Source organism: Chrysochloris asiatica, unplaced genomic scaffold, assembly GCF_000296735.1.
Source record: "Chrysochloris asiatica unplaced genomic scaffold, ChrAsi1.0 scaffold00203, whole genome shotgun sequence".
NCBI classification, from domain to species: Eukaryota; Metazoa; Chordata; class Mammalia; order Afrosoricida; family Chrysochloridae; genus Chrysochloris; species Chrysochloris asiatica.
This window is the reverse complement of record NW_006408721.1, coordinates 3,197,026-3,217,461: the sequence shown is the minus strand read 5'-3', so window position 1 is coordinate 3,217,461 and position 20,436 is coordinate 3,197,026. Positions and strand designations below refer to the sequence as shown.

The window sequence follows — 20,436 nt, the reverse complement described above, 5'->3', positions numbered from 1 at the left end:
CTCGATGGCACCTGACAACAACAACAACAAGAGGCTAGACATGTTAACATGGGTGACAGGGCAAGCAATATACAACAAGAGAGAGGTTAGCAGAGGAAGGATAAAGGCAGCAGGAGACACAGTGAGGAATGTAATACATAAAGTAAATAGAGATAAATACTGGTAACTGATGGTACATGAAGAGAATTACAACCATGTAATAAAGCAAAATATATGATTTGTTTAATATAAAACTGATGATCTGCCCTGTAAACCTTCACTCAGTTCACAATAAAAAGATTTAAAAGAAAAAAACAACTTGGTTTACAAATGTAGAAGGGTTAGGTACTCTACTTGAGATACATACAAAAGTCTTTAAGGGCCCAGCAGGAGAAAAAAATGTTCAATGTTTTCAGAGGACAATTGAGGAAATATCAGAAGAATAATGTAGTGTATCTTCTGTGATATATAAAATCTTTTTCTTCTCAACCTTTCTCAAAATTATTCCTTTCTCATCTATAATATAAAATTTTAAATATGACTGTCATATTACTGGACAGAAAAAAACGGTTCTCACTCAGTGGGATGAACAATAGAAGAAAAATTACATGTGCAAGTTTTTCTATTATCAGATAGCTTAACAAAATGTCCCTATCTTGAAAACTAGGTCACCAGTATTCAAATAGGGGTACTGAAGGATTCTGGACTGACAAAAGTTGGACCAAAAATATGATTATGTGCATAGCTTACCTCCTCTTGGGATCTCTAAAGTAGTGGCATTTATCATTAAGTTTGGTTCATTTTCATCTTGTCAGTGGTACATCAGTTGGCAAACTTGAAGTGTTACTGCTTAATGGTTAATATCTAAACTGTAGGCAACTGTAAGCCACTTCCCTCAGTATGGTCTTCTTTCTTCTTTTAAAGGCCAAACATGCTGCAGAAATAGGAGCTGATGGCATTGCTGTTATTGCACCTTTCTTTCTCAAGCCATGGAACAAAGGTGAGTAGATAGGTCTTAGTGTCCTGGGGCTTTTAAGATAGGATTTTGTTTGCTCACAATTTTGAAGGCTAAAAGTCAAGCTGAGAGTCTCGGCGGTGCAGAATCTGTTGGCTGGCTTTGACAGAGGAACTGTTGTATGCCCCTCTCCTTATTTCTCATGGCTGCTGACAGTCCTGGGTGTTCCCGGACTTGAGGATATATCTTCACATGAAATCTTCCTTCCCTGTGTGTGTGCCCCTTTATGTCTGTTTGCCTTCTGCATCATTCAATTAATTTGAATCCTTCAATAACAAAAGTCGAGGCTTGATTTTTTTCTTCAGTTCCCTCAGCTTGAGAAATGCTGAACATGTTCTTCCTTTTTGGTTTTCTGACTCCAGATCTTTGCACATTTTGTTATAATATTTGACTTTGTCTTCTCAAACTGACCTTTGAAATTTTCTGTTCAACTCTTCTTTTCAGCTCCTTGTTTCTTCCATTTGCTTTAGCATCTCTACGCTGGAGAGCAAGTTTCAGTGTCTCTTCTGACATCCATTTTGATCTTTTCTTTCTTTTCTTCTTAATGACTTTTTGCTTACTTAATGTATGATGTTCTTGATGTCATCCCACATCTCTTCTGGTCTTTGTATCAAATCTGTTCTTCAGATGATCCCTAAATTCAGGTGGGATATATTCAAGGTCATATGTTCACTATCGTGGACTTGTTCTCATTTTCTTCAGCTTCCATTTGAATTTGCATATGAGTAATCGATGGTCTGTTCCACAATCTGCTCCTGGCCTTGTTTTCACTGATGGTATGGTGCTTTTCCATCGTCTCTTTCCACAGATATAGTCAATTTGCTTTCTGTGCATTCCATCTGGTGAGGTCCATGTGTATTATCGTCTGTTATGCTGTCTAAAGAAGGTATTTGAAATGAACAAATCTTTGGTTTTGCAGAATTCTATCCAGCATCATTTCTATCACGCAGACCGTATTTTCCAACTACTTGTCCTTCCTCTTTGCTCCCAACCTTTGCATTCCAATCACCAGTAATGAGCAATGCATCTTGATTGCATGTTTGATCAATTTCAGATTGAAGAAGTTGGTAGAATTCTTCTATTTTATCCTTACTGGCTTTAGTCGTTGGTGCATAAATTTGAATAATAGTGGTATTAACTGGGCTTCCCTGTAGGCACATGGATATTATCCTATCGTAGACAGTGTTGTACCTCATGACTGATCTGGATATGTTCTTTTGACAATGACTGCAACACCATTCCTCTTCAATTTGTCATTCCTGGTATAGTAAACCATGTGGTTGTCAGATTCAAAATGGCCAATACCAGTCCATTTCAGCTCACTAATGCCTAAGATATTGATGTTTATGCATTCCATTTCATTTGTGACAACTTCCAATTTACCTACATTCATACTTCGTACATTCCATGTTCCAATTATTAATGGATATTTACAGCTGTTTCTCTTCATTTTGAGTTGTGCCCCATCATTAAATGAATGGGGCTTTACTCCATTCGTGTCATCAAGGTCAACTCTACTTTAAGGAGGCAGCTCTTTCCCCATGGCATTTTGAGTGCCTTCCTACCTCAGGGGCTCATTTTCCAGCACTATATATAACAGTGTTTCTTTGCTATTCAAAAGGTTTTCAGTGACTAAATATTCGGAAGTAGTCCATCACGCCTTCTTCCTAGTCTGTCTTCATCTGAAAGCTCATCTGAAACCTGTCCACCATGGGTGACCCTGCTGGTATTTAAAATACCGGTGGCATAGCTTCCAGAATCACAGCAACACACATGCCACCACAGTACAACAGACTGACAGTGGGTGAGCAGAGAAGTAGGGGGACCTTATACCTCCAAGAAAGAAGAGCAGGGAATGGAGTGCATCCTTTGGACCTGGGGTCCCTGCACTGTGAAGCTCCCAGATTCAGGGAAAGATTGATGCCAAGACACATGGAGATCTCAGAGGAATGCTGGGTCTACAGATGCTGAAAGGAGACGAGGGCCTTTCTCCTGTGATAGTGCTCTGAACTTGGACTTCTAGTCTCCTAAACTGTGAGAGGATACATTTCTGCATGTTAAAGCCATTCACTTATGGTGTTTCTGTTATAGCAGTACTAGATAACAAAGACATTAATATAGATAAAGTAATTAAAATTTTGCTAATTTGGGGATTTACAAGTTTTTTTCACATGGTTTTTAGAAATTTTATATGAATACTTTTCCTTAAAAGTGAACAAAGGAAAAATAGTGGATTATAAAAAATTCACACATGAGGAAACATTCATCATAGACACAATCACAGTATTTAGATGGAGTGTATAAATTTTCTCTCCTGCTCTCCAGTGATCTCCAACTTGCAAGCAACTCTGCTGCCTTTATTTGTCACCTGTGGCAGTGTTGCATTTGCAACTCACACTGGATGACATGGAGGAAATCCCAGTTCTTGAGTAAACTAGTATGAATGATTATCTCATGAATCTGAATTTCTCCCAAAAGGAAAAAGTACCAAACTCTGGTTGAATTAGTGTGAGGTTTGTCACTACACTTCTTAAGCACATGTTGTTCACCTTTTTGTTACAGAATCTTCTCAGGTATAATCTTACTACTCTGTTCCTAATGCAGGCCTCTTGCTCACTGACCACAGCCCTTCTGGAGTAAGAGGATAAGAATTCTGCCTCTCAATGAATGTTGTTGTTGTTAAGTGTCGTGGAGTCAGTTCTGTATTATAGCGACCCTGTATAGAATTTCGAAAGAGTGGGTTTGAACTACTGACCTTGTAGTTAGCAGTCAGGGGCTTATCCCACGGTGCCACAGGTGCCGTCAAGTTAGTTCTGACTCATAGCAAATCTATGCAAAACAGAATGAAACACTGCGCAGTCCTGTACCAGCCTCACAATTACTATTATGTTTGAGCCATTGTTATTGCCACTGTGTCAATCCATGTCATTGGATATCTTACTCTTTTTTAAAGACCCTCCACTTTTCCAAAACTGGTGTCCTTCTGCAGAGACTGTTCCCTCCTGACAACATGTCCAAAGTACAAGAGACTTAAGTCTCGTCATCCTAGCTTCCAAGGAACATCTGTCTCTAATTTTTCTAGGACAGATTTTTGTTTTTCTGGTAATATTCTTTTCCAATACCATAGTTCAAATGCATCGATTCGTCTATGATGTTTGATATTCATTTTCTAATTTCTGCATGCATATGAGGCTATTGAAAATACTGGGACATGAGTCAGGTGCATCTTAGTCCTCAAACTGATATTTTTGCTCTTCAACACTCTAAAGAGGTCTTTTGCAGCAGATTTGACTAATGCAGTATATCTTTTAATTTCATGGCTGCTGCTTCCATGAGTGTAGATATTTGGTCTAAGAAAAATGAAGTCTTTGACAGCTTCAGTCTTTTCTCTATTTATCATGATGTTATTTACTTGTCCATTTGTGGGGGTTTTTGTTTTCTTTACACTGAGGTGCAGTCCACACCGAAGGCTGTAGTCTTCATCAGTAATTATTTCAAGTTCTCCAAACTTCCAGCAAGCAAGTTGAGTCTTCCTTCTTATCATAGTTTAGTGTGACATCTTCATATCACAGTTTAGTCGTCCTTCAAACCTGATACCATGTTCTTCATATAACCCAGCTTCTCTGATTATTTGCTCAGCTTACAGATTGAATAAGTATGGTGAAAGGATACAACCCTGGTGTACACCTTTCTTTATTTTCAGCCATTCAGAATCCCTGTTTCTGTTCGAATGACTGCCTCACAAGCACAATTAAATGCTCTGGAATACCCATTCTTTGCAATGTTATCCATAGTTTGTTTTGACTCACACAGTCAAATGCCTTTGCATGGTCAGTAAAACACAAGTAAACTTCTTTCTGGTATTCTCTGCATTCAGCCAAGATCCGTCTGATGTCAGCAGTGATATCCCTAGTCAAATATACTCTTGTGAATCAGCCTTGAATTTCTAACAACTCCCTGTCAATGTACTGCTGCATTCGTTTTTTTTTAAGTTATCTTCAGCAAAATTTTACTTGCATTTGATATTAATGATACTGTTCGATGATTAAGTGGCAGCACTTAATCACCAAAGACAAGGTGGGCGTGGTTACCTTAATAGACAGCAGCATCAAAGCAGTAATCAGAATAGTGTGATTCATGTGGATTTATGGCGTGGTTACTGTAATGGACAGCAGGATCAAAGCAGTAATCAGAATAATCTCACTCATGACTAATTAGACAGGGTATCCCTGGGAGTGAATTAGATGAGAAACCTACTAAATATTTACTTGATTTGTACAAGAGGAAGAACTCTGGGTCAAACGAATGATAGTCTAACTTGAACCACCAGAACAGAGTCAAGGCCTCTCAATCAATTCCACATTCTATTGGGTCACCTTTCGTTGGAATGGGTACAAATATGGATTTCTTCTGATCGGTTGGTCTTAGAAATGTCTTGGCATAGATGACTGAGCACCATCAGCACTATCTCCGTTTGTTAAAACATTCCCAGTCAAATTTTGAGTGCCTTCCAACCTGAGGGACTCACAGCTATTCATAAGTTTTCCATGGCTAACCATTCAGAAGTGGTCCAGCTCTCCTTCCATAGTCTGTCTTAGTCTGGAAGCTCATCCATGGGTGACCCTGCTATTATTTAAAACATTGGTGGCATAACTTCCAGAATCACAGCAACATGCCAGTCACCACAGTATGACAAATTGACGGATGAGTGGTGGCCCAATGGATGGGCTTTGGGTTTTTGTTAAAAGATTCGATGATCTCCTCTTAATGTGTGGGAACATTGATACCAATTTTTTAATAAGTTAGTATACTAGGAAAGTAATCACCTTATCTTGGCCTCTTCACAAAAAGGGAAATAAGGTTTTGGATAAAATGAATCGCAAAAACATTGTAGTAGCAGTATCAGTTGGTAAGTGTAGTCAAGAATTTTCGGCTTCTGAGAATGCTGATTACATTTCTTTAGATGACTTTGTTTGTTTGTTTGTTTTAACCAGGTGACGAGCACCCCTGCTTTTCATTGGTTCACACCATGGCTTTCCTCTTGTTTTTCAGATGTCTTGATTAATTTCCTAAAGGAGGTGGCTGCTTCTGCCCCTGCATTGCCATTTTATTACTATCACATTCCTGCCTTGACTGGGGTAAAGAGTAAGTACTGAGCCTTTTGATGGTCCTTTCCTTACACTGCTCACATTTTACCCTGTTTTGCTAAATAAGCCCTATTTTGCACAACTTTTCCCCATCTGTAACTAGACAATTTGGGTCTCTCCAAAATAAATAACATGAATATCGCAGTCCATTCAAGCATTTACACCAACTTATAATGGAAGTTCTTAAGCATAAGATTTGGCCACTAGTTATTTTTAGCAGACATAGCTGTCCCTTCAAACTTGTGTCTCTATCACATACACAACCCTACTTACATGGGAAGGACAGAGATTGTATCTACCCTGTATTCTCCTCCTAAGCTACTCTACTGATACATAGGAAGGTACTCTTGTGATTTCTCTCTAAACTTTTTTTTTGAATCATTACTTAAGACCATGTATTTTTAACATTCTTAAAAGAAAAAATAGGGGCGTGCTTTATAAATATCCACATTTTGCCTTCAAGCAAATGGAAACCTTAGGGCTATAATTTGGTAAGAAACTATTAGTTGGGAACAAGTAATGATGTCTACACCACAAACCATGGCAGTTCAGTGGGGATGTGTGGGGCTATGGGATACTATGTGCTATTTTCTAAAGGTATGCAAATCAATGAAACACTGATTGTTTTACACAGTTCGTGCTGAGGAATTGTTGGATGGGATTCAGGATAAGATCCCTACCTTCCAAGGACTGAAGTTCAGTGATACAGATCTCTTAGACTTTGGGCAATGTGTTGATCAGAATCGCCAGCGACAGTTTGCTTTCCTTTTTGGGGTGGATGAGGTAAGTCACTGCTGGCATACCTCAGCAGGTCACTTTCCTTCCAAAGCAATTTATGTAGCTATTTACTTGGTAGCCTCCCCCACCGCCACCCCACAACCCCGCCCTTCTCTTTTTCTTTAAAGTGAATACTCTTTATCTCTTTCTGATTAGCAATTGTTGAGTGCACTGGTGATGGGAGCGACTGGAGCAGTGGGCAGGTAAGCATGACTCATTTTTCCCATCACCTCTAACTGTAATGTCCCCCCATAAAGGCATTCATCAAGTATCGTTTGAGCCATTAGACTTCCTGCAGGTGATGTTGTTAGGTGCCTAGAGTCGGCACTGACACAGAGTACTCCCATATACCAGAGAACAAAAGGTTGCCTCGTTCTGCGCCATCTTCATAATCGCTTGATCTGCTTGAGTCCAGTGTTGCAACCACTAGGGGGCTCATTTTCCACATAATAAAAAAACACAAACCAGCTACTATGGGCGGGAGAAAGATGAGGCTTTTCTACATCCATAAAGATTTACAGCCTCAGAAACTCTATACAGGGTCGCTGTGAATCGGAACAGACTCTACGGCACTTAACAACAACAAGAAGTTGCCTCCGGGGTCAGTTCTTACTCCTGGCAATTCTGTGTGTCACAGTAAAACTGTGCTTGATGCATAGGCTTTTCTTTGGTTCTTTTTTGAGAAGTAGATTGGAAGATCTTTCTTCTGAGCTACCTCTGAATATAAACTTCAGCCTTTTTGTTAGCAGCTGAGTGCATTAACTGTTGCACCACCCTGGGACTCCTCCAGCATTCTATTGGACAATACTCTCTTGTGAGCCATACGATTTGGGTTGGTTAACATTCAAAAGTAGACTTACAGACCTTTCTTCTTTGTCTGTCATAGTATAGAAACTTAAATGACACCTGGCCACCATGGATGACTCTGATGGTATTTGAAATACTGGTGGGATAACTTCCAGCATCATAACAACATATGACAGATAGATGGTGGTTCTTACATGTATATCCAATCTAATAGAAATTACTCTTCTTTCCATCATTCTTCAAGTGAAAGGGAATTTGTAGTTTGTTAGAAACTCAGTTATTGTTACTTAACAACATTTGTTGAAGTTGGAGGTGAGACATATGAGAAGCTGAGAGCATGAAAAGGGTTGTCACTTAGCGGGATCCAGTCCTTAGCTCTGTCGGCCTCAGTATGGGCTCATACTGTCTTTGTCAGAAATGATTTGGTTACAAATAACAGAAATCCATTTATATGTAAAAGAAGACAAATTAGTTTTTTAAAAAGTACTGGAAACTTACACAAAATTCAAGATGTGGAAGTGCAGGGAGGCCTCAGAGGGGTGAGAACCAGGACCTATGAAGCTCCTAACAGCAAGCCTGCTCATTCTGCATTGTGGGCCACCCAGAGGCGAGAACCTCTGCGTCTACCTACATTTTCCATCTCTCCCTTTCTCCAGATGGATTTTCTCTTCTCCAGCATTTGCATGGCCAATCATGACTGCCTGAACATGGCATCTCAGGATATCACTCCATAGCACAACTTGCTTGTCCACCCAAAGTCTAGTCAGCTGTGCCCAGGGAAGCAGAATCTTGTAGCCCTAAGCAGAAGGCCTGATGTGGTACTATAGGATAAGCACTGAACTGCTAACCATAAGAACAGTGGTTCAAATCAGCTGCTCCTTAAAACCCTAGACTGGGTCGCTATGAGTTGGCACTGAACAGTGACAACAATCAGAAGGCCTAGAAAGAGCAAGCAAATAGCATATCTACTGCACATGCTAACCTGATTCATTAGAAGTATGACTGCAAGTCGATTGATTGAAATATTTCCATTAATTTAAGTATCCTCTATAGCAAAAGCTGTTCCATGAGAGAAAGATGAGGCTTTCTGCTCCTGTAAAGATTTCCAGCCTCGGAAACCCTGTTACAGGGTCGCTATGAGTCAGAACCAACTCAACAGCACATAACCACCACCACCATAGCAAAAGTATTTGTTGTTGTTGTTGTTAAGTACCATGGAGCAAAAGTATAGACAAAGCAAAATAATATTTATAACCTATCTTGGCAAGCATGGCTTTGATGCAGAGAGATTGAGTCAGATTGTTCTAATGGCTTGTTCACCAAGCCAGGGTGCCTGCTGCACCCATCATCTCTGCAGACACGGTTGACCAAGGAAGCCCGATGCCTGTGTCTGCTCACCTTGGACCTTCGTTCTCTGGAAATTTTCACTTCTTGATTCGATTCCCATTTTTGCTGTTGTTTTTTTGCCTCCATATTATCCATTTTAGTCCTGTAGATTCAATTTTTCTCAGACTCAGCAAAGTACAGTTGGTTAGACTTCAGTTTTTCTTAATTCCTCTCTGTCAAAGTGAGAATACACCTAAGTGAGAATAGACCACTGGGATACAAATTTTAGAATTCTGAAACCCTGCTGACGTCCACGTCTATATTGTGACTTTGGGTTGTTTTACTGGTACAAATGACTCATCGCAATTATTATATTTTCTTTTATTCCTTACTTTGTTTATGTTCTGGGAATCTCTTGCTGTTGACTCCAGGATCCATCTACATATACAAGAACCAACAACATTGTGTTCTTGGCACATCAAGATCAATACATTTTCTATATTGATTGCATATTATGCTAGAAGCCATTTAACCTCTATGTGCTTTAGTTTCTCCGTGAAAGAAAATAGGGAAACACCCTTTTTATGAGCCTTTACAATCCTCAACCTTGTAGATTTGTCTAAGATTTCAGTGGTTAGTTAGTCTTAGACATTTGTCCTTACTGGTAAAACTAGAGATGTTCTTCTAAGTTTCCCAAAATGTATCAGGTCCTATAAGTATTCTCACTTTCATTTCTATTGAGTTGACAGGATGGGGTGTCTTTGGGATAACTCTGTGGTACTTCTTTGAGCCATAGTTTCTCACAGTGAAATAGAAGTCAGGCCTTGCAGGATATTTTTTGTTGGGTTGTTATTGTTGTTTTTAAACTTTTTATTGGGAATTGAGTGAAGGTTTTCGGAGAAGATCATTAGTTTTACAGCCAACAAATCACATATTATTTCATCTTAATGATTCAATCCCCTCCTCACTTTCTCCCTGTGGTTCCTATTTCCATTCCACCTTCCTTCCCAACCCTTCTGAACCTTGTCCCCAGGTAAACGTTGCCCTTTTGCTCTTGAATGGTTAACCTTTCCCTGGGGAGCATACTTCACTATATACCTATCCACTGCTTGATTGAAAATTGGGCCATGAGGGTGAGTTTCATTGAAGAGCCATAATCTTGAGGTCCTTCAGTCTTTTTCTTACCAGTAAGCCTGGCTTTTTATAATTGTGAGTTTTGTTCCACATTGTCTCTCACTCTATCTATGACCTTCTACTCTGATCCCGTTCAAAGCACGTGGTAGTGGTTGCCAGGCACTATCTAGCTTTTTTGGTTTCAAAGTCATAGAAACTGATGTTCATATGTTCCATTAGTCTATTGGACTCGTTGATTCCAAGAGTCTTCGATTTTATCATTCTTCTTTCTTCACCACATGGAGACCTATAGTTGCCATTCATGAGCTTTTAAAATCCCAATCACTACTCACCAAACTAGGATGTAGAACACTGTCTTTTTGGACTATGTTACCTTGCAGGACTTTTGAGGGAGTTAAGCACAATTTATGTCAAGCAACTAGAATCTAATGATACTTGACAGTTTCTCATTTTTTATCATCATTATTAATATTATCTAAAAACCAGTCACTAAGTTATGTGCAAGTTAACTGGGAATTTGATAATTTGTTAGGATTTGCTTCTTCTACATGTAATTTCTCAATTTAGGACTTGCCTCAGATACCAGATTTTATCTAGCATGGAGCCTCTGTGTGTTCTTTAGCAAATACACCTCCCTAGTTTTGTTTTCCATTTTCTATTTCTATCCCTTTTGCCAGTCTTGCCTCTCTTCCTCCTCTGTGGCACTGCTCAGTACTGCTGGAAGACTCATATCCTAATAATTGGGACCAAAAAATAGGCCTCCAGGAGGTTTGGGTTTGAAGATCTGGACCTTTCCAGTTAAGATGAAACCTGTGGTTGTTTGGTGTTTTCTTGCCAGTACCTATAACTACCTGGGGAAGAAGACAAACCAGATGCTAGAGGCTTTTGAACAAAAGGACTTTTCTTCAGCTCTGAATTATCAGGTAAGCTTTTCCCTCCCTTCACAAAAATTATAGCCTTTTTCCTTCCTGCCTGAGAATGCTTATCCTCCTCTCTCATCAGCATTCCTACAATCTGCCCCCATTCAAATTACCTAATTGCCTCTTTCTTTAGTTTTTTTTCTGTCTCTTACTTTTTTATTATTTAAAACCAAGCCTGTCTTCATTGTACGTGTCTCCTACATGTTCAGTCAGAATAAGCCTGGTACAAGCATGACTCCTCTCTTATCCTCTGATCTTTTTTCTACTGTATTTTCAAAATACTTGTGTAATTATAAAATAATAGTGGCTGATTTCTGGGGAAGTGACCAGACTGCGACCCCTTGAGGACATCCCACCTGAGTCATTATCAGAGAATATGAAGAAGCTATGAAAATTGCGTTAAACTGGGAAGGCTTAATCCAAAACCAAAGCACTTCAGTCCTCTTCACCTTCGAAATGTGCTGAGAACTGAAACATCCACCAGGCAGGAAACACTCAAAAAAGGAGACACTGACTTTGAAACAAGAAGCAAAAAGCAGCAGGAGCTCATGTGTTGAAGGGACAACCCCAGGGGAAATGGTGTTACTATGGCATGGAGGCCAGCTTAGCACTCTGGGGAAAGAAAGGCCTCACTGAAGAGTAGATCCAGTCTTAACAGCTGGAGAGTAGAGCAGAAAGAAATTAGGTAGGTGCAAGAGGAAGACTTCTAGGGACCAAAAGACACAGGGATTTTCAGGCCAATAAAAGTGGCTGCAGGGAGCATCCAAAGAAAATAAGCAAAAGCAGCAAAGGTGACTGGTTCCAAGAAAGGTCAGATGAGGGATCTTTGTGACCAGGTTACTATCAGGGCATCAGCAGACATCTAAAGCATCCTGGGGCTAGAGGAAGTGACCTGGAGTTCCAGCCTGAGAGAAAATAAGAAAGTAGTAGCCTAAAGTGATTGCCTTATTCCCACTCTTCAGACCTGAAAGTTGCATCAGCCTAAGTCTTCCTTCTTAAAGTTTGAATTGAGCTTAATCTAACACTCACTTTTGTTCAGACCAAGTGAAGCTGAGAGCAGGAACAGGGTGGGGACTTAGGAAGCTATGGCAACCAAGCTAACGTTGGCTAGACTCTGGTTTAAATCAGGATAAGAATTCTGAGCTCTTCAGACTCTACCATTTCCTAAGTTTCCTAGAAAAAGTTCTTTCTAAAAATTCCAAACCTGTTCTGAGCTGAGTGACTAGAAAACCATAGGCTGAAGTGAACTAAATATCCAGGATATTGACTTGTCTATTTAGAGGTTTCTCTTTCTAGCTGGGCCCATTTCAATCTTTTTTTCCCAATTGTTGTTGTTGTTATGTGCCATGGAGTCAGTTCCAACTCACAGCAACCTTGTACAGGGTTTCTGAGGCTAGTCTCACACAAATAAATCATTCCATTCAGAACAATGTGGGTAAGGCATTTCATTTACCGTATTCTCTGCTTCTTAGAGAAGGCAGGTGTGATTGGGCCTCATTTATGTATTTGTATGCCAGGGGCTAGGCTTTAAAGTTAAAAAGGCAAAAATTATGTTATTCATTCTCATGGGCTTAAATGCCACCTGTTATATATCTGTAAGTGAAATGACACATGTACAAAGATAACTTCTTGCAGCATTGTTTATAATAGCAAAAGATAGAAACAGCCCAAATTCCATACATAGGGAAATGGCTGAATATATTGTTTGAGTTACACAATGGAATTCAGTACAGCCCTTTAAAAGAATGATAGCTTTAGATGCACTGATATAGAAAGATCTCCATGAAACATTAAATGGAAAAAACAGCAAAGTACAGAATAATGAAAGGAACCTGCTGTAGTTTGGACAGGGGTAAGGAAAGAATATATACATATACGAGAGGGTTTCAAAAAGTTGGTGGAAAATAGAATGAAAAGATAGTGGAATTTTTCCACCAACTTTTTGAAGCCCCCTTGAATATCTGTAAAGATCTGTACATTAAATTTTATTCTTCATTGAACTTTTATTATACAGGACATGGTAGAACTAATCCTTGGGGTTTCCAAGACAAATCTCTAGGGGAACAGACCACCTCGTTTTTCTCCTGCTGAGTATCTGGTGGGTTCAAACTGCCTACCTTTCAGTTAGCACCCCAACACTTAGCCTACTTACTGTGCCACCAAGGCTCCTACACAATTGATTAAAATAGCAGAAATGTATGATACATTCTGATAAGTAATTTTTTAGCATAAAGGAAAATAGAATTGAAAAATGCATCTCTCAATGAGATGGATGGGTCCTTCTTTTATATATACTAATAAGTTCATGAATTCATGGACTAATATTTCTTTATTCTGAGATGAGCTATGGATCAACATCAATATGTTCTTGTTGTTGTTAAATTCCTTCACGTTGGAACTGACTTATGCACAACAGAACGAAACACTTCCGGGTCCTTCACCAACCTCACCATCATTGCTATGCTTGAGCCCATTGCTGCTGCTGCCGCTGTGCCAATCCATGTCATCGGAGGTCTTCCTCTCTTGCACTGACCCTCCACTTTACCAAACATGATGTCCTGCACCAGGGACAATATAGATTGGTTTTTGTTTTGTTTTGTTTTTTAACTTTTTATTGTGAAGTCAGTGAAGGTTAACAGACAAGGCCATCAGCTTTACTTTCAAACAATCACACATTTTGTTTCATCTAAATTATTACAGTCCCCTCCCTACAACAACAATTATCTTGCTTCCTCCCTATGGCTTCCCTTTCATATCTTGTTTTCCACAAATTAACAAAAAAAAAATTAGATGTACACATACAAAACCACAAATACATATTCATTTAAATATCCAAAGGGTAAATTTTGCAAGCCAGCCTCTTCCTGCCCATAGGCACACAGCTTTTCTCAGTCCATGGACCTAGAGTCTGCAGTTGCTCCATCTCTCCATGCCACCAACTCTGCCACAGTCTCTGCTGTGGTCACTGTTCTACATAGGGATCTCATGCTCCACTCATGCTCTTCCTTCTTGATGGTCCTGGGACCATCTGTTCCTGAAATGAGAGATTATCTATTCCACCTTTTAAAAAGTTACATATCTACATTTACAGTTGTGACAATTGCAATTAATCCTGCTTAACAATTACTCACAATTGAATCATAAAATCCTATCCCCTCCCCTTTCACCAGATCCATCTGGAAAAGAGGAAAACTGTTCAGTGGGGATTCTACCTTACCCACCTCGTTCTGAAACTAAGCACACTCATGAAAGCCTGTAAGCCAGTCACTTAATGCCTTTTATGGTGGGGTGGTGGGGTGCTGTGGTGGTGATGGTGATGTGCCGTGGAGTCAGTTCTGACTCACAGCAACCCTGTACAGGGTTTCCAAGGCTGTAAATCTTCACGGGAGCAGAAAGCCTTCTCTTTCTCCCGTAGAACCACTGGTAGTTTCAAACTAGCTGACCTTGAGGTTAGCAGCCTGACTCGTAACCACTACGCTACCAGAGCTCCTTTAATGCCTTTATAGCTCCCCATTTTTTATAGCCAATGTCTAAATTGCCTGTCCCTATCAACCCAGTGCACTGAGAATGAGGGATATCATTGGATCTTGCCTGAAAGCAGAGAATATCAGAAAGATATTTACTTGTGCTTTATTGACTACACAAAGACTTTCAATTGTGTGGATCATGACAAGCTATGGACAATATTGTGAAGTATGAGTATTCCAGAACACTTGATTTTGCTTATGAGGATACTGTACCTGGACCAAGAGGCAGTTGTTCAAACAGAACATGGGAACACTGAATAGTTGAAAATAAAGAAAGGTGTGCAACAAGGTTGTATTCTTTCATCATACTTATTCAACCTGTATGCTGAGCAAATAATCCAAGAAGCTAAGTTATATGAAGAAACATGTGGCATCAGGATTGGAGGAAGACTCATTAACAACCTGCGATATGCAGATGATACAACCTTGCTTGTTGAAAGTGAAGAAGACTTAAAACATTTACTGATGAAGATCAAAGAGCACAGCGTTTGGTATGGATTACATCTCAATGTAAAGAAAACAAAAATCCTCACCACTGGACCAATAAACAACATTCTTATCAGTGGAGAAAAGATTGAAGTTGACAAGGACTTCATTCTTCTTGAATCAACTATCAACACTCACGGAAGCAGCAGTCAAGAAATTAAATGATGTATTACATTGGACAGATCTGCTGCACAAGACCTTTTTAAACTGTTGAAGAGCAAAAATGTCAACTTGAGGACTAAGGTGCGCCTGACCCAAGCCATGGCATTTTCAATAACCTCATATGCATGCGAAAGCTGGACAGTGAATAAGGAAGACCAGAGAAGAATTGATGCATTTGAGTTATGGTGTTGGAGGAGAATATTGAAAGTGCCATGGGCTGCCAAAAGAACCAATAGATCCGTTTTGGAAGAAGTGCAGCCAGAGTGCTCCTTGGAGGCCAAGATGGCCAAAGTTCGTCTCTCATACTTCAGACATATTGTCAGGAGGGACCAGTTGCTGGAGAAGGTAAGGTGGAGGGTTAAAGAAAAAGAGGAAGACCCCCAACAAGATGGATTGGCCAAGTGGCAGCATCGATGGACTCAAGCATGGCAACAGTAGTGAGGTTGACCCAGGATCGGGCAGTGTTTCGTTCTACTGGGCATAGGGTCTCTATGAGTCGGTACCGACTTGATGACACCTGACAACAACAACAACCTCACTCGTAGCATAGTGATTACAAATTGGACTGTGAACCACAAGGTCAGCAGTTCGAAACTACCAGCTGTTCTGCAGAAGAAAGATGAAGCTTTGTGTTCCCCTAAAGATTTACAGCCTCGGAAACCCTATGCAGGGTCACTATGAGTCAGAACCGCCTCCACAGCACATCACCACCACCACCACCATCACTGGAGCTCATTTTCTGCACACATTTTATAAAGCCTCTGTATGTATGAAACGACACCACCTTATCCTGAGGGAGTGTCGCCTTATTTTTCCCCTCTCTGACAGTTCTTCATGACGTAAGTTGTGCAGACTTTTTAGTGTGGGATTTTTGTCATTTGGCCTCTGAATTTTTTCACTGTTATGTTTAGTAATACTGACTATAAATTTGTTTTGCTTTTCTAGTTTTGCATCCAGAGATTTATCAACTTTGTGCTCAAACTAGGTAAGTGTTCCCTGCTTTGCCTACTGCAAGAGAGTCTAGAAAATCCAACTTTATGCCCACATTTAGAGCTCTGTTTCCAACACTAACTTTCAGGTCAGCCCTATAAAACAGTGAAATAAACCTTTTTGGATGGTCTTCAGTACTCTTCTCCATGTTAGCACTTTTTTTATTCCTACTCTCCTACCTCTCCACCACTCCCTCCGTTTAGTTGCCTCTGCTTATTAAAATTCTAGTGCCACACTCTGACTGATTTCAGCCTAAGCACTTGAAGAAGGCAGTCTGAATTAAGATCTTACTAAACTGAGTGACTGACAGCCCTCCCAAGAGTGTTTGTCATTGTAAAACAGTTTATTAACACAATTAAGCTTAAATGGATTGAGATTTGGATAACATGACAAAGTGAAAATTAGGAGAAATACAGAGAATCTGAATAGTAAAACCTCTCCAAAGTATCTTAAATATTATCCCATGACAAATGACAGATGCCACCATTTGCTCAATTCAGTTAGAAATTGACCCTTCCTGAAATTCTGGAAGAACTCCAGAAAAAGTCTGACATGTAGTCTTGGCAAGACTTCCCACCTCCTTTCAGAGCCTCTCTGCCTCTTCCTGGCAGCTTCTCCCTGGCCCCACCAGCCTCCTGTGTCCCTCATTCTGCAGGATTCTCAGCTAGCTTTTTCAGTCTCTCAATGCAGTGCTTCCCATTTGCATTGCCGGTTTCATGGTCTTTGTCATGTTTGTGTGCCACCAGTATCATCAGTTACTGAAAATTATTCCCTTCTCCTTAAAAATATGTTTCATGAAATTGTGGGTTTGCATATAATAGTTATATGATCCTGTGTTGCTGTTGTTAAGTGTTGTAGAGCCAGTTCTGGCTCATAGTGATCCTGTTTGGGGCTTCCAAGGAGCGACTGGTGGGTTTAAGCCTCCTTACAGTTAGCAAGTGTGCATTAAAATATACATTGATGCTTACACATCTATGGGACTGTATGCACATACACATCTCCTCCTCATTTATTGACTGTCTCCTTATCCGACAATTTCATATTTATGACAATAGTAAAAAAATCTTTCACACTATTTTGCACATTAATGTTATACATCTGTGAGTAACGAACACTAAGGTACAGAGTGAGCGTAATGCTGGCTGTGACGGTTAATGTCACGTGTTAGTGTGGCTGCGCCACAATTCTCAGTGATCTGGTAGTTATGTGATGATCCCCCATTATGTGATCCGATGTGACAAACCAATAAGAGGACTAAGGGCAGGAATGTTGTTGTTGTTGTTAAGTGTTGTCCAGTCATTTCTGATTCATAGCAACCCATATAGGGTTTCTGTAGAGCAGCTGGTGAATTTGAACCACCGACCTTGTGGTTAGCAGTCCAGGGCGTGCTGTTGTTGTAAGTGTTTTCGAGTCGGTTCCAACCCATAGTGACCCTGCATAAGGTTTTCAAGGAGAAGCTAGTGGGTTTGAACCTGCATAAGGTTTCCAAGGAGAAGCTAGTGGGTTTGAACCACTGACCTTGTGGTCTAGTGCATAATGCTGCAATGCCACACCAGCACTCCACCTTAACACCACCTTTAATCCCATTAGACCATGATCCCATGTAAGGGAGATTTCCAGGGGTGTGGCATACAACACGTTTTACTTATAAGAGATAAAAGGACAGGAAAGTGACCAGAGGAAGGAGACCTCCTAACACTAAGAAAGAAAAGCCAGGAGTGGAGTGTATCCTTTGGACATGGGATCACTGCACAGTGAAGCTCCTAGATGTAAGGAAGGCTTGATGCCAAGTCATGTGGAGCTCCAAGGAATGCTGGGCCTACCAATGCTGAAAGGAGTCAAGAAAGAACCTTTCTCCAGAGTCCACAGAGAGAAAGCCTTTCCCTACAGCCGACACTGTGAATTTGAACTTCTAGCCTACTAAAATTATGAGAGAGTAAATTTTTGTTTGTTAAAGCCATCCACTTGTGGTATTTCTGTTACACCAGTACTAGAGCACTAAGATATAGAATTTGGTAGCAGGAAAGTCGGGTGCTACCCTGACACCAGGTGTGGTGCTGTAAGATAAGCACTGGACTGCTAACCACAAGGTCAGCAGTTGAAACCCACCAGCCGCTCCTTGGAAAACCATATTTAGAGTTGCTATAAGTCAAAACCAACTTGACAGCACTTAACAACAGTAGATAACTGAGACATCAATCTTCACCAAAATTGCAATAAAATATATTTTAAATAAATATTCAGCTATTAAAATGTTAGAAGCACTAAAAGTTTATCTGATATACCACATTTGCAAGTTCATCTTGTATAGCAGCAGTGGTACTACGGCAGTTCTGTGAAACATTGCTCCAAATACTAGCTTAAAGGATTGACTCTTTCATGCCAGAGGGCCAGAGTATTTGCATTTTTAAAAAGGACTCTTGAAGATACTTTTTAGAAGAGCATATTTCAGTGAGACTTCCTTAGTGATTGTGGTTCTCTTGGTTTAGTCAAAGGGAGACTAAATAAACTTACATTCTTATTATGAAAGCAGCTGCCTATTCCATCTATTCATAACAAGCCTAAAAGTACCCATTTTGCATTCATCAAGCTATACTTATTTTAATTATGCTAATAGATTATTTGCAGTAATCAACTGTTACTGGTACTAAGTTAATTTAGCATAAGAAAATTAGACATTAGGCCCTGAAGGCAAAACTAATAGCCAACTAAGAAACCAAATCAGTTATTTTAAAAGATGAGGGTGGGAATTGTGATGACTAATTTTTACTAATGTTCTTTATATATTTGTTTTTGCTGTTGTCATTTCAAAACGTTTTATTGTGACTTGAGTGAAGGTTTACAGATTATCAATTTCACATTCAACAAATCATATTCTTTGCTTCATTACAATGATTGCAATCCCCTCCATGTACCAACAGTTAACAGTATGCACTTTAACTATCGTATTCCTCCCTGAGTCTCCCGCTACTTTCATCTTTCCTGTGCTAACTTCCCTCTTGTATATTGCCTGTAATGTTAAATGTGTCTACCCTCTAGCCCATAAATAATTTTCCACCCCTCCATCCCATAACCATCATAGATTTTTCCTTTTATTAAGAAAATCTTTTCTTAACATTACTCAAATATATTATTTGTCCTTTTGTGATTTTGTAATTTCACTCAGCATAATGTACTCCAGGTTTACCCATGTTGTGAGGTGTTTAATAGATTCATTCTTAGTTTTCAATGCATAGTATTCCATTGTGTGTATGTACCAAAGTTTATTTAACCATTCTTCTATTGATGGGCATTTAAGCTATCTCCATCTTTTTGATGTTTCTCTTGTAGACCTCATATTGAAGGATCCTGTTTTCTCCTCCATTCTGGTCTCTCTGTCTGTCTTAGGCTGGGTTTTCTAGAGAGGGAAAACATATGTATGTATATACATAAAGAGAAGTTTATTATCTTATAACTGTACAGTCCCTGGTCCGCAGTGGAAGAGAAAGAGAGTCCTTCCTGCATGTTCATTATATTTGGAGCAGGCTACACCTCCAACTTGATTGGCAACTCATAGCCTCTCACCATAGAGCAAACTATGCTTGTATTAGGTTTCATCACCATGGGAATAAGCACATCTCAATTGCTAAACCTCTGGAAATCCTGGCCTAGACGAGTTGATATAGAACCCTAACCATTACACTGTCTCTCCACTGGTGCATTTAATCTATTTACATTGTAATTATTGATAGGTATGAATTGATTATTGTCATCTCACCTGTGTTTTTTTGTTTATGCTGCTGGTTTCTTTGTTCCACATAATTTTCTGTGCTGAGTTCATTTTGTTTGTGGGTTTTCTTATTATTTTAATTTCCATTTTGTTAATGTATACTTGGAGCCCTGGTGTGGTGCTGTGGGTTAATGCACTGGACTGCAAAGTCATTTGAGCCACAAGGCCGGCGGTTCAAACTCACGAGTTGCTCCTCAGAAACCCTATACGGGGTCACTATGGGTCAGAACTGACTCGATGGCACTTAACAACAACAACAATGTGTACTAAATCTTTCTGATTTTTCTCTTCATTTTTATGTGCACATATAATAATTTTCTTTGAGGTTACGCTATAATTTGTTAATTATTCCCCCTATTTAAAACAGTCTGTTTTATCTTGAAATCTGTTTGACTTC

At 39.7% G+C, this 20,436-nt stretch overlaps 1 protein-coding gene across 2 annotated transcripts in view; it reads left to right on the top strand.

Annotated features, from left to right (window-relative positions):
• LOC102816669 (N-acetylneuraminate lyase-like) overlaps window positions 1–20,436 on the top strand; it is a 77,701-nt gene that overhangs the window by 42,201 nt on the left and 15,064 nt on the right. The window contains exons 5-10 of one of the 2 annotated variants that reach the window (XM_006872542.1): window positions 904–979; window positions 6,047–6,139; window positions 6,776–6,924; window positions 7,075–7,121; window positions 11,024–11,108; window positions 16,226–16,265. In XM_006872542.1, the coding sequence (XP_006872604.1) occupies window positions 904–979; window positions 6,047–6,139; window positions 6,776–6,924; window positions 7,075–7,121; window positions 11,024–11,108; window positions 16,226–16,265 (490 nt within the window). Of the gene's footprint in view, window positions 1–903; window positions 980–6,046; window positions 6,140–6,775; window positions 6,925–7,074; window positions 7,122–11,023; window positions 11,109–16,225; window positions 16,266–20,436 lie in introns of those variants that run through there. The other variant, XM_006872543.1, reaches the window with a different exon arrangement.